Raw genomic sequence first — 18,616 nt, 5'->3', positions numbered from 1 at the left:
TAGCAACCTCGAGTAGATTTCCCTTCGTCATATTATTATTGCACGGAATATTGACAATACCTAAATAATGTCCGTGTTTATCACTTTTTATATATGTAAATATCACAAATACACCATAAAAAAACAGTGGTCCGTTTATAAAATTTTGTTTTAATAACCAACGTTTGTCTAGCTGTGATAGGTACCATTAAGGTTGCGCGTGACGAACAGATTGTGCCAGAAAACTTCCTCTAGACTAGACATTTTAAAATGTAATTCGCACACTTCATAATCTCATAATCTTATGGTTGATATTTCAAATCTTTCCGAAAACATTAAATAAAGAGACTCACCTCAGAAAAGGCGCCATTTATCTCAGACGTATGCGCACGCGCCTCTCCTGTGTACGCATGCGCAATCTCAGATGCGTTAAATAAATTATGCCAGCTTTTTAAAAATGTAAAATGACATTTGATTTGAATTGCACTAATTATCTTATTGAACGATTAATAAACACGCCACTGATTTTACAGTGTTTACCAGATTAGAGTGAAGGTTAATATATGGACAAGTTATGAAAAAATATATAGCATATCAGGTTGAAATGGCAAAAAAATTGCTCCAAGGTTGCAGACTGAAAGCTCTGCCCACATGCCACATGATAAGGATAAAAAGTAATGCATTTTTCCTTTTTTAAATATTTATGACTTTTAATTACTGTATTTCTACCAACAGTGTCATCATAAAATACAGTTTGTGCAAACAGGTTATTGTTTTAAAATGAAAACAAAAATATTTTGCTTTTTTAAATCAGTACACTCTTGGCTGACACACACACACACACAACAGATGATGAATATCAACACACACATCAATCATATCTATAGGAATTCACAATGAAACAGGAACAAATGTGCTTGAACTTCCCTTTTTCTAGTTTCTCATGATGTAAACTCAGCATTCAGGCACTATTTACACTACAGCAACATGTTAAGGCAACGTTCACAATCCATGCAGCAGCGGTAATAACCAGAAGTGTGCGTCAGTTTTCAAAGGTTAACACAAGGGCACGAGAGGGAAGCTGGAGGATTGAGACGTGGCCAAAGAATCCAGCATTTCTCCTCATTTATCAACATGCAGTGTTTTCTCAGGGATTGTTGGTGAGCAAAGACTTAAAAAAGACAAATAATGAACCACATTTAAAAACAGAAGGTGTTAAAAAAACGTCATATTCTAACATGAATGCAAAAATACAACATCATTAGAATAAAAATGTAAATCTGAAGAAAACACATACTCATATCACCCCAATATCAAAAGGAAAAAGAGAAATTATATTGTACCTGAAGAAAATGAAGCATATTTTTAAGAGCACGTTTTCACAACCATAATGCATCTGTAATTCACATTTACTATCATTTTTACTCCATTACATGATTTTTTTGTTTGTTTAATTTTCTTCATGCAAAATATAACTTCTTATTTTTTCTTTTAACCTCAGGGGTGAAATCTGACCAGAAATGGTTCTTAAAGGGATAGTTCACCCTAAAATGAAAATTAAGTCATCATTTACTCACCCTACTTTTGTTCTAATACCATATCCCCTTCTTTCTTTCTTAGACCACAAAAGGAGGAATAAAAATAAATAAATAAAAAAAAATGTTAACAGTGACCAGCATCAAGCTTTAAAAAAGAAGCAAATGTATCACACAATGATCCCATGCAACATGTGTCATATCCCACATTTTCTGGGAGTATACGATAGGGTTTGGTAAAAAACAAACCGAAATTTAATGCATTATTTAACAAAAATACATAAATATCTCAAAATATATCTAACAAAATTATCTCCGGACCAGAACTCTGGTTGTCAGTCAGCTGACAGACATGAACGCGATAACTTCTTGTTGTAACGAACACAACCAATATATTTACCTCAGAGAAGAAGGTACATGTATTGTATTTCATGTTACGTTTTTGTTAATCTTGATTTCTCACAAGTTTTTCTGGGCGAGTCGGAGTGAATTGCGGCACTAATAGAGTTTCATGAACGTGCACAGAAGATCAACGGCCAAGGGCAGGATTTTTTAAAAAATAATACATTAAATTTCGGCTTGTTTTTCACCAAACCCTATCGTAAACCCCCAGAACACTTGGAATATATGGCACGTGTCGCATCGGACCATCTTTTGCATCTTTTTTAAAGCTTGATGCTGGTCTGAAAAAGAAAGAAGTGTGAACAGCATTAGAACAACACCAGGGTGAGTAAATGATGACTTCATTTTAATTTCAAAGTGAACAAACCCTTTAACTCCCTATAGACGTACTTCTCAAATCCATCAGACACTTACAGAACATCACAAGAAAATATCATAAAAATCTCTCAGTTTCAGAAAATCCCTTAGTGTCTTTTCTATTGGTCCATTAAAGCATCTTCTCTTTTCGGAAAAGAGAAAGCGGGTAAATAACTCACACGATCATCTTACCAGGTAGTAAAAAGTTAAAAGATTTGATGTGTTTCATTTACAAAACAGAATAAATTTGGTCCTTTTTTCTGATTTATTTGGGTGGAGCACAAATCCTCTTCCTCGGGCGTAATGTGGCGAGACGAGACGATTGTGCTCTAGTGTCCTGAGTGGAAGAGGGCCGTGTGTGTGTTCGGTGTAGAGGTGAAGTGTGTCACAGCGTCACTCGCAGGCCAGTTTGCTGTCGAAGCTGGACAGGCCGATAGCAAACGCCTGCAGGGCACACATGGGGTAGTTAAAGTCCAGAGTGAAGATGTCCTCCGCCACACGGCCAAACTGCATCACGATGTAATCCGCTGAAAACACACCAACACACAATCACAATAGTGCAACTGGACCAGGAAACAAACCTTGAATGTTGGGCTTGACAAACCTTCCTTTAAAGTCCATTATATGAAGAGCAGGGTTATTATCGTTAGGGATGCACGATATATCGGCCACCATATCGGTATCAGCCGATATATATTCATTTTTAATGTTATTGTTATCGGCCCGATAAGAAAATTTGGCCGATATATTAAAGCTGATAAATAATGGATTATTTTGTTCAGCTGAGACACAAGATGACGCCATTTATCGGTAAATCTAATATAACAAAACCGATACCCGATTATGGAAAATGTATAAATATCAGTAAAAATATCGGTAAAAGCGATTCTAATTTTTGCATTAATGTCAAAGTCTTACACGCAATTCTCAAAATGCCACAAGATTGCGCCATTTATCGGTAAATCCAATATTATAAAACCGATACCCGATTATGGGAAATGCTTAAATATCGGTAAAAATATCAGTAAAACCAATTATCATTTGTGCATTAATGTCAAAGTCTTACACGGAATTCTCAAAACGCCACAAGATGGCGCCATTTATCGGTAAATCCAATATTACAAAACCGATACCTGATTATGGGAAATGCTTAAATATTGGCAAAAATATCGGTAAAACCGATTATAATTTTTGCATTAATGTCAAAGTCTTACACGCAATTCTCAAAATGCCACAAGATAGCGTCATTTATCGGTAAATCCAATATTACAAAACTGATACCCGATTATGGGAAATGCTTAAATATTGGTAAAAATATCGGTAAAACCGATTATAAATTTGTGCATTAATGTCAAAGTCTTACGCACAATTCTCAAAACGCCACAAGATGGCGCCATTTATCGGTAAATCCAATATTATAAAACCAATACCAGATTATGGGAAATGTTTAAATATCTGTAAAAATGTCGGTAAAACAGATTATCAGTCGATTTCTAACTAAAACGAAATACTGTTCTGAGTGGTTGACAGATTAGTTAGGTACTCCATATCAAATGAGTAACTTACGGTCATTGTCGTGGACGATCTGGAAGTTCTTGACGGAGGCCTGCGTGACTCTGCCGTGGAAGTTTAGCACATATGACTGCGTGTCGTCGTTCCACACCGGCGCTTTATTATGCAGCTCTATCAGATTCTCCAGCGAATGATTCTGCCATTTACTCAGAAGAGACTCCTGCTCCTGAAACACACACGCGTTCATGCATCAGTCGCAGTCTGCGCTCATAATGAAGGTTTGATTGACAGCTGTCAGCAGAGACACTCACACAAGGGGGCCGGACCGGGACCCGTTCGAAATTCATGTTCATGCCGGGAATGATCACAGTCATCTTCCGCGGCCCTTTGAAGCCCAGAACATTGGTCTCCTAAAAACATACACATAATGATAAGAAGTGGCCAAAGTCACACTGAACACATGTAAACAGACACACACTCACGTAGCAGATGGCGGCGAGCTCCTGACGTGTGTTGGTTTCCTCCAGCAGTGCTCCGGAGGTCTTCGAGGGGTTCGTGCCATTATCATACACGGTAAACTTCGTTCCCATCAGATTAGACCTGCACACACGTTAAGCTTGTATTTTTACTTCAACACTAGGATTATTGAGCAAAAATGTTTATTATTTGGGCTATACACTGTCTGTGTGGGTTTTCAATCCTTTAGATGCCATGGACCCTCAAAAATGATCATCCTTGTGCGATGGACCACAATCCTTAAGTTTTAAAGCTTTATATTTTCATGTATAAATTATACTGTGAAAAATTTATATTAAAATATGTGTAAAATATTTAGGTCCCATCACAGTAAATTACTGTTTTTTCTAATCACTATAGCAGTGTACTGTTAGCTGCATTATTTACTTACGTTAATCAAAGTATTTTAGTTTTTAGTATTTATTTATTTTAATCCGATTTTTAATAGTAATTTTATTATTTTTTTAAAAATTCTATTTTTAATTTCTAAATTTATTTAAAGTCCATTTTTAATTAATTTATTAATATCAATTTAATATTTATTTATTTTAATCAAATTTTTATAATTTATTTTTTAAATTGTTTACATTATTTTAATCCAAGTTGTATTTATTTATTCATTTTTAATAAATTGTTTTTTATTTATTTAAATCAAATGTTTTTAATTTAATCTAATTTTGTATTATTAATTTAATTTTTTTATTATTTATTTACTTTAATTTTTATAATTTAGTTATTTTTTTATCTATTTTTTATTTATTTACTTTTTTACATTGTTTACAGTGTTTTTCTTTTTCCATCTAAAATTAGATTTATGTAATTATTTTAGTCTAGTTTTTAAATTATTATCATCAATTTGTTTATATTTTATTTAGTATAAATTAATAAAGTTATTAATAAATAATACAATTTTTATAATTTATTTATTTATCTAATTCTTATCATTATTTATTTATTTTAATTATTATTTTTTTATTTTTTTATTTTTTTACACTGCTTTTCTGTAAACTTTTTCATGGAGTTTGTTCATGTGCTTCCATTGTAAACGCAGTACTGGAACCACAATTTGCCCTTTAAAAAACAGGGATGACTGGAAATTATTTTCTGCAGTAACAGATGCTTTTAAAAGATCTATTGAACAGGAAACATCCATCCCCCTCAAACCTCAAATGGATGTCGTAATGATACCACCTGGGATCCACGAGTTAATACCAGAAATAAAAGTCACCTCAGTTTTCCTATGAAGCTCTCGCCCTCCCGGGACAGATCCGTGGCATCTACAGAGATCAGATAGTTTGATGTCTTGCTCTTTTTCCTCTTGCGTCCAGCCAATAAAAACACCTGATGAAAGAGAGAGAGCGTGAGCACGAGAGAGGACTAAATGTGAGCAGAAGCGCGTGGACGTGACGGGCCTCAGATCGTCACCTTCTTGCCGTCTTCTCTTTCCAGGTGCATGAAGTATGTGGGGTAGAGGCCGCGGTCCATGCCTTTCTTATCCCGTGAGATGCGACACTTGACGGTGACTCCCCGCGGAGCCGGACGGAGCACAAACTCCTCCAGATTATCCACCTCAATGGAAGAGCCTTCAGCCGATGGAGAACTCACCGGGATACACTCCTGAAAGACATTTAACCCACATGAATCAACAAAGAGAATCCATCATTAATAGCAGCACAGACTGCATTATATTGTAATATAACTAATTATTTGTGAATGGACAGTTATTAGAACTATGACAAAGAGAGTTTGCTAATACCACAGTTTGCTATGGAAAATATTACACCGAATGAGATTTTAGCGGAAATGTGTAGGCGTTTGTGCTCAACTAATGGTTGTGTTTTGTGTCAGCTCTCACCGTGTTGGATTTAGTGCTGGAGGCCGACGCAGGTCTCGTGCTCTCTGTGTTCGGGGACAGCGATCGGCTTCGGTCTTCGGCTTCATCGTCGTCATCCTCACTGGCCTCATCGTAGTTCATGCTGCCCGACAGTCCTGAGAGGAACAGAGTTTAAAGAGCTCGAGATGAGAAACAACAGCCGAAGATCTGCCATTTACACACAATCTCCTGAGACACACACACACACTTCACCATCCTGCGCTAGACTGTAAGTGTGTGTGTGAGTGAGTGTGTGTGCTTTTCTTGACATTTTTAAAAATGTCCCCAGTAGAAACATGCCAGTGGTCAGTAATACAATATATATGACGGTAATGAACGAGCACGGTATCGTTATCGTGGGCATTATATAATACTGTGAATAATTCTAGACAGGATTATTATCGTTAACTAAAACTAAAACTATTAAAAACATTTTTGTTAATTGAAACAAGGCTGAAAATATAAATATTAGTTGAAGAACTTAAATTAAATGAAAATTAGAAATGTTGCCTTGGCAATAAACTGAAATATGTTTAAGTTGAAGCACTAAAATTATTAACTGGAAATAAAAACTACAACTAAAACTGAAATAAAAATAAATTAAACCTAAATATCAATATTTAAAAAAAAAATACTAATAAAATGACAAAAGCACCATTTTAATTACAAAAAAATAAACTAAAATTAACATGAAAACTAAAAATATAAAATAAAAGGTAATTGAAAATATTAATAAAACTATAATAAAAAATATAAACACTAAAATAACACTGATACTAGAAACCTTATTACGAATTGTTTACATAAATACTTAATATTTATTCTCAAACATTTGTTTACGCTTTTTAAAAATTTAATTTTAAACTTCAATCTGGACTAAAACATGCCCAACAAGACATCTGAAAATGTTCTGATTCTTTATATTTGTGTTCTTTTGTAAGGAACCATTTAAGGGACATGGTTAAAATGGTAAAAACGTTATAAAAAGAAAGTAAATTAAGTTTGTTTGTTTTTTTATGTAAGAATGCAACATTTTCTGTTAGGCTGTGTTTTTTTTTTTTTATATGGCCAGTATATTTTTTCAATTGTTTTCAATAAGAACGCTGCATATTTAAAAACATCAGCATCATGACGAGGCTATATTTCACGCAGAGCGTTGCACACTTGTCGTTTTTTTTCTGGTCGCTGAAAGTTGAAAAATGTTCAACTTTTGGGTAAAACGCAGCGCTCATCACTGTCACATTTTCCCCAGCTGTCCAATCGCAGTGGAGGAGGGGTGGGACAAACACCGCAGCGACCAATCGTCCTTTTTCTCTATGTGGTTCAGCTACCTCTTCATCCAAACGCAAGTACTTTACATTGAATTAAACATTTTTAAATTTAGAAACAAGCTATTAGTAACACATACGAGGATATTCCGTATCACAGCAATCAAAGCATCTCAACCAAGTATGCCGCACATGTACGCAAAAGTGAAGCCAAAGCATTCTGATATCTAAGTAAGCGTGTGTGTGTCGTACCGCGTCTCTGCAGCAGTGTGTGTATGTCAGTCTTGGGTTCCAGCAGTGTGTCAGTGTCGGCGTCTGTCTCTGGCTCTTCTGCGGTCGGGGGCGAGGGCTGCTGCGGCTGACTGACGGACAGAACCTGGATCTTACTGCCCAGATCCGGAGCTTCCGATCCCAGCAGTGCCGCGGGCCCGTCGATGCCTGACAGACAAACATGCATGAAATCATTCACACATACGGCTGCAGGGCCAGATATTATATGCAAATCAAAGCATGAGATTTTCCTAGATCTATTTAGCAGGTGCAGAGATAAGGCCTGTCATTTCATTTTATTTAGTTTGACCATGGAAAACTAAACAAGTCAGACTCCAAAAAACCTTCCCAGAAAGAGTGAAGGACAAACAACAGATACGAGTCCCAAGAAACAGATAAGAGAAGCAAAAACTATTAAACAAATGATATCGAAGCAAAACAAAGGAGGTTTGAATAAGGCTACGTCTACATTAATCCAGATTATGTTCATTCGTTTTGGCCTTCAGTCCACACTATTTTTTGTCCTGTGAAAATTGAGCTTTTTGAAGATGCATTTTGAAACGCACAGTGAGGAGTGTTGTGATTGAGCTCTCAAAGGTCATGTGTGTTGACCTCACCGTCAAGGATGATGTCACTGGCCGTGCTGACCTGGGTCTCCACGAGCGGCGCTTGTTCCTCACTGCGGCGGGGCCGTGAGCGCCGCGGACGTCCCTCTGAGTTTGGCTGGACCATAAGCGGCTCCTGGCGTTTCCGCCGCTGCTTCTGCTCCAACAGCGCCCTCTGTGCACACAAAAACACACAAAGAAAAAAGATTGAGTCTCTTTGGGCAAAACCGCTCATTCATATGGATTACTTTTTCAGTCTCCTTATGAATTTTTTGAAGTGACAAAGTGGTAGTTGTGTAGACTGTCAATTAGCCACTTTCACACTTCCGGGTTCTGGAATGGCCCACGCCGGGTAAAAGTTTTTCCGGTAACAGTAGCCGCGTTTCCATTACAGATTTGCGCAAAACTTTTGCGATATTTTCTAAATATCGATAAAAAACTATTATGAAATTACGCCGTTTCCATTAACTGATGTTATGCGACTAAAACGTCTTTTTTTCCTCTCGCGATAAGTCGTTCCAAAAATCATGGCAACGAATGTTGGTAGATTTACGTATATACCACCCACTGCACTAGACATTATTAATAATGATAGGAGACGTGAGCATGTTATCCAAGCATTTATGGCAAGGAAAGCCCCTTATACTTGGGAGCATCCACCATCGAGGTCTTGATAAATTCAGATTGTGGCATTTCTTTGTTGTTTAGTATCCAGTAGTCCCGTAATACTTTTGTCTTTTATGAGTTTAATGAAGAACTCTCGTCTTCTGTCCAAACATACCTCGCCCTCTTTAAAGAATGATTGACTTTTACATACTTTCCATTGCAGTTTCGAAATATTCCTTTTTCGAAATTGACGTGTTTCTATTGTGCGTATTTTCAATTTGCAATTTCAATTTGCGCAATTTAAAGGGTAATGGAAACACGGCTAGTGATAGATAGCCGAGCCTAAGAACCAGTTCCGGAATCAAAGTATTTTTACGAATTAAATGTCATGAAAATGTTTGAACGGTCTTGGTGATTTATTGGTAAGACTACAAAGCTCTCATTAAGCTAAATTTAGGAATTAATTCGAAGTGATGGCGGTTAAATTGATTACATTCTCCGTGTCTCTATGGTGATTTGCTGAATGAGTAGCTGTGTAGCCTATACTGTATGACAGCTGGTGAAATAAAACCACCCGCTGGTAAATTCGAGCAACGGTCTGAGTGGCCGTATAAGCTACAAACAAGTAGTAAATAATTTCTTTGTAGATTATACAACAGCAACTTGGAAAACAGACAAAAGAGAAAAGGTAAGAAGCGATATTTGAGAAAAGCGCATATTAATCTAATAGCTGCAGACCATAGCGGAAATAACTTTACCCCACGTCACATGATTTTCAATTCTTGTGAAAAAGGATAATGGAGAGACAAAAATCTCTCAATTTCATTAAAATATCTTTATTTGTGTTTCGAAGATGAGCGAATGTCTTAAATGTTTGGAATGACATGAGGGAGAGTAAATTATGACAGAATTTGCATTTTTGGGCGAACTAACTCTTTAACACGAACTAACAATGACCAATACTTCTAGAGTATTTATTTTGAATGTATGTTAATTCATATTTATATATATATATATATATATATATATATATATATATAGAGAGAGAGAGATTTTAAAATTAAATCTTACATCTGTTAACATTAGTTAATGCACGGTGAACTAACATGAACAAACAATGAACAACTGTATCTTTATTGATGAACATTAACAAAGATTAATAAATGCTGTAAAAAATATATTGTTCATCGTTAGTTCATTATAGTTAATGCATTAACTAACATTAACATATGAGACCTTATTGTAAAGTGTTACCAAATGACAAAAACACATTAAAATGTTTTGTAAAACTTAAACTAAAAAGAAAACTGACAATATAAAAAATAAAAGCTCATTCCAAATATTAATAAATACTATAATAGTATATAATACTGTTCAAATGTTTGAGAGAGTTTAATACAAAGAACACAGGAAGTGAACTAGAACAGACAAGCATCAGGAGGATGTTTGCAAAACGAAACACTCACGGAAAGATGAAGAAGTTGACGAACACTCGCTAGAATCATCCTTACGACAGCAGAAGCGAACAGTGTGTTTGTGTGTGTGAAAGAGAACTGGAATGAGATGGCAGCAGATGCCGACAGGAAGAGAAATGAGGGCTGAGACACAAATGAGAGTTTGAGAGAAGAACAGTTTCACTGAAAAGTCAGGTGGTACCATCGAGCCCACGCTGAGGGCGGCACCGCTTCACAGGAAACCACATTAACTGTTTTACAGCTGAGAAGCTCTGAAATATGACGGCGGAAAACAACGATAACGGCATTTACCTGCTGTCTGCAGGGTTGTGTTCTTTTCTCTGACTCGATGATATGTAATACTGAAAGAGATTTCGTCTCTTAGCCCCACTTTTTGCTCTTTCAGTTGCATAAATTATGTGTTTACATTCCACCTCCGTTATCAAAAAACCCACGACACAACAAACACAGCTCCGATCACGCCATCCTCCATCCACCGGTTTTTAGCATTTGTTAAAGCCGCGCTTAAAGACGCCGCTGTTGGCCGCTTCAGAGTTCCTATTCCGGTGCGAATGCATCCAGGAACATGGCCCGGGGGAGAAATTAGTTCTCGGGGAACTATCCTAGTGGCTAGTTAAAGCCCCTATTATGTTTTGACGCATATTATTGTATTATTGTTTTGATGTGTGTTTTGACGCACGTTATTGTGTATTAATGTGTTTTGATGTGTTTTGACAAGTTATTGGTTATTATTGTGTTCTAGCATGTGTAATTGTGTTTTTTTGTGTTTTGATGCATGTTGTTGTGTATTAATTGTGTATTACTGTGTTTTGATGTGTGTTTTATTTTGTTTTGATCCACATTGTTGTGTATTATTGTGTTCTGGCATGTGTAATTGTGTATTATTGTGTTTTGATGTGGTTTATTGTGTTTTGATGCACGTTATTGTGTATTATTGTGTTTTGATGTGTGTTTTATTGTGTTTTGTCGCAGATTATTGTGTATTATTTTGTTTTGATGTGTTTTATTGTGTTTTGATGCATGTTATTAGGGCTGCACGATTTATCGCATGATACAAAAAAATAACATTGAACTTAAACACGATTCTTAGTGCGATTATGAAATGGCAAAGGCTGCGATTATTTTTTTTATGCGCAGCTTGTCAATGAAGTATGGCTCCAAATGCTAATCCATCTGAAAGCACTGTGAGTTTGAGTTGCTTATAATGTGTATTTGAAAAAGCAACACGCGTCAAACATCTTTCCAGACATGAGAAGCATTTATTAACATCTTGTCCAACAAAAAACAACATTTAATAACATGTTTTTACTCCAAACTCACTTCATAACAACAGTTGAGCATCCTTCTGTGAGATGATGTGGCTTCTTACACAGAATCAGGCAGTCGTGTGTTTATTAGTCATGTTTAATCAATCAAAGCGTTTCAATCTTCTTTTTGTGCAGCTACAGCATTATGATGCATGTTATCTTCTTCTGCGGCAGGGCATATTTGGAGTTTCTGCGCGAGAGCGCCCTCTGGCTTTCAGATCGAGAGGAATTTACTACTGATCACAGAGTCGTACAGCTCTGACAAGCTGCGCATTAAATAATCGCAGCCTTTGCCAAATCGCGTGCAGTTTAATCATGCAGCCCTACACATTATTGTGTATTATTGTGTTTTAATGCACATTATTGTGTATTATTGTGTTTTGACATGTTATTGTGTATTGAAGTGTATTTGTGTTTAGCGGTTTTATGATTGTGTATTTATGTTTTGTGTGTTTTATGGTGTGTTGTTTAATTGTGTGTAAATGTATCTCACCTGTTTCTCCAGTTTCTGCTGTCTGAGGTTCAGACTGTCGTCCTCCAGCGTGCTGAAACAACACAACAACATTGCAAACCCATTTAAAACACACACATACACACACACACACACACACAATTATATCGTCTCATTCAGTAAATAAGCTCATTATAATCACCAAAGGCAGAATCTGATCCTAAAATACATCATTTGACATGTTGAAAGATGGCTATGAGCGTCCAGACCAAAACTTCAGTGTGAGTGTTTGCATTAGTCGTGTATCAGTCATTGTGTTGCTAGGCAACCGAGAGACACCCAAACGAAAAAAAATTCCTCACAAACGTCCTCACGTACACACATCTATACATGAATATGTGTCTAAAAATACACACACACCCACACAGACACTCAGAGGCTGGAGAAACATTTCAAACCTGTGTTAAAAGAAATAGGAAACTTGTATTTTTGTTTACATGTAAATAAATATGTTAATTTGAGCTATAATTTTGTGTAAAATAATTGATTTGTGGTTGTAGTGAGTGTGTTGTACCTGGTGGTGGCGGTGGACGCGAAGCTGGAGGAACTGGAGGGTCTTCATGTCCATGCCGATTACAGACGGACACAGAGGAGAGAAGCACAAGAGAGAAAGAGTGAGTGATGAAAATGAGCAGTCTGAACACCCGAATGAATGTTTCATGCTCACGCTGTGACTGAGGTAAGATGACACACAAGCTGTTTGATGTGACACCTGTGTAACCATGGTTACCACCATCAACATGGCAACCTGCGGTAACACCCCCCCCCCACACACACACACTCTCTAACAGATGCTCTCTAGAGCAGGAGAAAGAAAGAAGTGTGTGAGAGGAAACTTCAGCTCTCAGTGGATCTGAAGATCTCAGAGGAGCAGAAACACCATCAACAAAACACACACCATGATATCTATCTATCCTTCCATCCATTGATCCATTTATCTACCATCCACCCATCCATTTTTCTATCTGTCCGTCCATCCATCAATCCATTTATACATCCATCCATCCATCCATCCATCCATTTATCCATCCATCCATCTATCGATCTATTTATCTATCTATCCATCCATTTATCTATCATCCCTCCATCCATTTACCCATCTATTTATCTATCTATCCATCCGTCCATCTATTTATCCCTCCCTCCCTCCATCTATCTATCCATCCATCTATATCCATCCATCAATCCATTTATTTATCTATCCGTCCATCCATCGATCCATTTATCCATTCCTCCATCCATCAATCTAATTATCTAGATAGATATCCATCCATTTATCTATCTATCATCCCTCCATCCATTTATCCATCCTATCTATCTATCTATCTATCTATCTATCTATCTATCTATCTATCTATCTATCATCCCTCCATCCATTTATCCATTCATCTATCTATCTATCTATCTATCTATCCGGACCAAATGTTATATTTTTATGAATAAATCACTGCAACAGTTCTCCTCCATGTTTATGATGGCTAAAGTAATCAACCCTTCATCCATCCATCCGTCCATCCATCCATCCATCGACTGTTACCATTCTATTCTTCATTACCCAGTAAATGTCAATATTTGGCAACAACAGAGGCGTCATTCAGGAAATGAAACACACTGTGATCTTAATGACTGCAAACACACCTCACAAACACAACAGAGCGACTGTCCTCATGTGAATCCAGACCACACACACCTCAATGAAACACACACACACATAATCTGAGAAACTTTCAACTCACCCGCATCCTTTGAACAGTACACCTCTGTTCTGTCTTTTGTGAGAGTGTGTGTGTGTGTGTGTGTGTACCTGTACGACCAGCGGCTGTAAGCGGGCTGAGAAGAGCTCTTCACCGTTTCCATGTCGAGTGTGTGAGTGTGTGTCTGGGTTTCGGGCGTCTCTACCTGTGTGCAGGTCATGTGAGATCACACGCATGACAGCCGCAGGTAAGCCCTTAGGGCTGCTGCTGGTTACTATGGCAACAACACCCCACAGACGCCCTTTGAAAAGTAGGATGCTACAGAGCGTTTGGTGTGCGGGAGGAACCGAGAGACCTCTGAAGTGTGAAACCTTCACCACGTGAAACCCGCAAGTTTAAAGCTATCACACACACGTCTGCTAACATTCCCAGCTAACATTCTCAGAACGTTAAGTTATGAAAGTTATGAACAAACGTTCTTCCAGTAACATTAATAGAACATTCATTCAAAGTTATCCGGTCTTTAATAATGTTCTCAAAATGTTAGCACAAAAACATTATTTATACATCATTCATGGAACTTTTTTTCTGAAATGTTTAGTTCGTCTTACTATTTGTTTTAGAATGTTCAGAGAACATCCAAAAGTAACGTTTTCAAAATGTTTGCAAAATGATAAAATGGAATGTTCCCTTAACGTTTGTAAAAATGTTTTTGTGCTAACGTTTTGAGAACATCATTTAAGACCAGATAACTTAATAATTGTTCTATTAAAGTTAGTGGAAGAACAATTGTTCATAATTTTGAGAGAACCTTGCCAGAACAATCCCTGTTATATGGGTTCCTCTTTATCTCAGTGTGAATGTGTTCATGTAAACAAGACGGTTTTTTACAGTTTAATGGTCTTTTTGAACTAAAGAGGAAGTTTTAAGGAACTTCAAAAACTTTTATTTAAAAAAAAAAAAAAAAGGAAAGTTTGTTCTTTTAACGCAGTGAACCCTTTGAGTAGGTAGCGAAAATGCTGTGTAAATTGGTTTGGCAAGCAACCGTCTGCTATGTAAATTATTATAAATGTAAACACAAACCGCAATCGCCTCATCTGTAGCGTGTCATTTCCTCTCACGGCTCTGATAATGATGCCAATCTCAGGCTGTGCTGTACTTCCACATTCATCTAATGGCCACCGTAATTGCACCATAATGACACTCTCAGACACATTCATCAGGTCTGTGAGTGCATGGACCATTTTCTGGTTTTTTAAAAGAACTCCTTGAAAATGCACGCTCCGATATGTGAATCCAAGCCAGCTGTGTTCATTAAGGAGATCTAGGAGACACATGCGTGCAAACACACAAATAAACATGCCGACATGCATGCAAATACAAGCCTAATGTATTCAGTGTCAGTGCTGCTGCTTATAATAAACCACAAGAGATCACGATTCTCCCACAATTCTGAATAGACAACTAAACAAAATAACATGTAATTTACTAGAGGTTCTGACAAAATGTTAATGCTGCACTTTCACTATTTAAAAAATATTTATCCAATCAAAAATAGGATTCATCCGATCAGAGACCTTCAAGAAATCTTACAGACTAAACTAGGAGCCAAACACACAGCAGAAGCCAAAATGGAGGCTGTATGTTAAACAAAAGCTGCAGATAAATCCAAACCACTTCCTGTCCTTGTGCATCAGATGAAACCTCACAGAATTCCAGCTCACTGCATCATGGGAAAGGAAGGAGTGTGGTTCTGATAGGATTGTGTTTAGAGGACAATACATACACAATGAAACTGAGAGCAGATGTCGAAAGAGATCTTAGTCTTGCCAACACACTCGACTCAGGACAGAGTCTTTCATCCTCACCGCTGTCAGAACAGATTCATCCACAACACTGATTATAATGACAGAATGACTAATTAATCACTCCCTCCATATGACCAGTATTAACAACAGAACAGTAACGAACAAAAGAACTAGAGAATTTGTCCAATAGAACAGAATGCAATGTTCTAAAAATCAATAAAAGTATCAATATATTAATACATTTTAAAATATAAATAACTTAATTTCTATACAGTACTTAATATCTATACAATATTCTAAGTCGTAAAAATAAATCAAATATAATGTAGATTTTAATAGATTAGCTGTATTAATCACAGCTCATGGAAAGATATTCAACTATATTTGGGTCATTGACGAATAAGGTTTTAAAACGTGTAAAAAAACATAATGGAGATATAATTAATTTTGAAGTTTTTTTAAGATGTTAACTATGAGATTATGTGGTTTTTATAATCAATTAACACTGCTTTTGTCATTTTTTACAAGATGGACAAAATTTGTCACCAAAAAAGTCATTTGGTTTAACCAAAATTTTGGTTTTACCGAATGACACTTTTGGTTATACCGAATTTCGATATTTTCAAACAATGCTAACAGGCTGATATCTAGCTAGCTAGCGAAGGACAATCAAACATTTTATATTTAGTACAAGTTTTTAAAATATTACAACATTTTCCATGTTTTATAGCGGTTGTACCGAATGACCTGATGTTTCGGGACATGCGTATGAGCAAGTGAAAACATGAATTTTTCAAATAGTTAAAAGAGAGTTAGTTACTTTGCTTCACGACCATGTGGTCCTTTGCAGGTGTTGGAATGATGTCACATCCCGTCACATGATATTGACCGCATGACTTGATCCAAAATGGTCCCTTTATATTGGTTACTCCGAATGACATCAATGAAATTCATTCTTTCTCATAACAAAGCAGTGACTTCTACACATAATTTTAATACCATGTTGCACTATGTTGATATATGATGTTATAAAATCATGCCAGAATAATATATATATTTATTACATTTTAAGATATTTTAATCACAAATGAAATGGTGCCTTTGGATGTTTAAACCAAATGACCTTTTGACACTTAAAAATCTTTAAAATACCATTATATGTAGCAAAATATTATTAAAACCTTTTGGATTCAATAAAAGAGAGCTACCTTACATACTTTGGATGTCTTATCTTTTTTTATTATTATTATTATTAAGGCCTTTGGACAAAAAAATGACCCGTCACGTCACTGACCCATTTAAAGAAACGTTTCTATAGGTGAATCAGTTAATTCACCTATAAAAATCAAAAGAAGAAAATCAACTATATATTGAATAAAAGAAAGTTAAGCCTACTTTTGTAATGTGATATTACTTTCATAACAATTTACTAAGCGATTATTTAATATAATTATTTAAAATTATTATGCCATATTTGGACACAATGGTTTTTATTATTATTTAAATCAGTGCAAATGTATAAAATCACAACACTAGATTGCATACTTTACAATTAAAAAGATAAATCATTATTTTGGCATTTCAATAATTAGAAGAGGGTTAATAGTCAAATTTCAATTATGTGACTAAGTTTTAAAAAAATTGAGCTATATTATGATGTCATGTCAGTATAGCAATGACGTACAAATTACATCACATGACTTTGTCAGAAACGTGAAACCACTGGATATTTGTAACGGTCGGTAACGAATTAGATCCATTCATTCACGATGCTGTTGAACTGTGAGATCAGATTTATAAAGATAAATTCATCAACGAGGCGTTTGCTGTGATTTACAGTAGCTGAACCTCATATTTATTAATTTAAAACTGTAATGTTACACAGACATCGTGATGTTCATCTGTATTCCCTGCTATCATCATCCAGCTAACTGCTTCTCAACCGTTACACCCCATCAAATCCAGCTGACCGCGTTCATTCACACTCTCCTGCTTTATTTTTCCCTCTCTTTTGTTCATAATCCAGCTGTTTCATTTAGATTTTTGTGTTTTGTTCTAAATCCGTGTGTGTTGTTTTGTGTTTTTAGCTTGATGGCTGATGTTATGGCACGTTCGAAACGCAACAGGACCCACCGAAAAAACACTCCAAAGTTACGAAAGACAAGATGAATCACACATGCACGCGCACACAACGGTCCCAAAACGGATGTCACTTTTGGATAATTTCTAAGAATTGTTTCCATCGGTGTCTTACCTGCTGTAGTAACTCATGTTTATCCGCCGTTGCTATGGATTCCTCCGCTGCTGCTGCCGCGTCGCGTCCCTGTGCGCAAAACCCGCAGCGGCCGAGACGAGCACGCGCCTGCGCATGCGTACATGGTTACAATTCCTTTGGTTACAATCGCGCTCTTCCTCTAGGGGGCGCGTAATGACTCAGAAAATCCAGTCACAACTCAGCACGGTTGTTGCCTTATTGGAGATATTTGTATTATTTTTCCAATCTATACATTAAAATGCTAAATATCTCACATCCGCATATGAATGATCACAAACGACTGTGATTGGTTCATCTTGAAAAGCGCTGTGAAAGGTAACATGCGGGGTATCAGCGCATATGCGCCGCTGTCACGTGGCATTCGTTACCTTTCACAGCGATTTTCAAGATGGCCGCATCACAGTTGTTAGTGGTGAGTCTCCACAATTGGAATAATTTACTTATGCTGAACACAAAAGATATATATTTTTTTTAAATATGGCTAACCAAACAGTTGATAAGCCCCAATGACTTGCATAGTATGGACAAAAAAAAATACTTTTTGAATTAATTTAGATCCTAATATCTCTACTAGATGGCAGTAGAGTCACTGCTGGACTCGTGATGCCACTCAAAGCATCTCT

General features: G+C 36.5%; 1 protein-coding gene across 2 annotated transcripts; it reads right to left on the bottom strand.

Moving 5' to 3' along the window:
- Window positions 1-661: 661 nt before the first annotated feature.
- On the bottom strand, window positions 662-18,112 carry tulp3 (TUB like protein 3). Of its 2 annotated transcripts, XM_051891308.1 has the most exons (12): window positions 17,973-18,112; window positions 12,731-12,772; window positions 12,199-12,250; window positions 8,330-8,492; window positions 7,695-7,880; window positions 6,157-6,290; window positions 5,727-5,918; window positions 5,530-5,642; window positions 4,268-4,385; window positions 4,097-4,195; window positions 3,840-4,011; window positions 662-2,800 (listed from the first exon to the last, which is right to left on the bottom strand). In XM_051891308.1, exons 1-12 carry the CDS (start codon window positions 17,987-17,989, stop codon window positions 2,667-2,669), a joined length of 1,422 nt encoding a protein of 473 aa, XP_051747268.1. In that variant the 5' UTR covers window positions 17,990-18,112; the 3' UTR covers window positions 662-2,666. The 2 variants fall into 2 exon arrangements, with proteins under 2 accessions (XP_051747268.1, XP_051747270.1); XM_051891310.1 differs by lacking the exons at window positions 12,199-12,250; window positions 12,731-12,772; window positions 17,973-18,112 and adding an exon at window positions 10,390-10,584.
- Window positions 18,113-18,616: the final 504 nt, after the last annotated feature.

The sequence above is a fragment of the Ctenopharyngodon idella genome, chromosome 4 (genome assembly GCF_019924925.1).
Source record: "Ctenopharyngodon idella isolate HZGC_01 chromosome 4, HZGC01, whole genome shotgun sequence".
Taxonomy (NCBI): Eukaryota; Metazoa; Chordata; class Actinopteri; order Cypriniformes; family Xenocyprididae; genus Ctenopharyngodon; species Ctenopharyngodon idella.
Note: the sequence above shows the minus strand (reverse complement) of the source record. Positions and strands in the feature narration are given on the sequence as shown.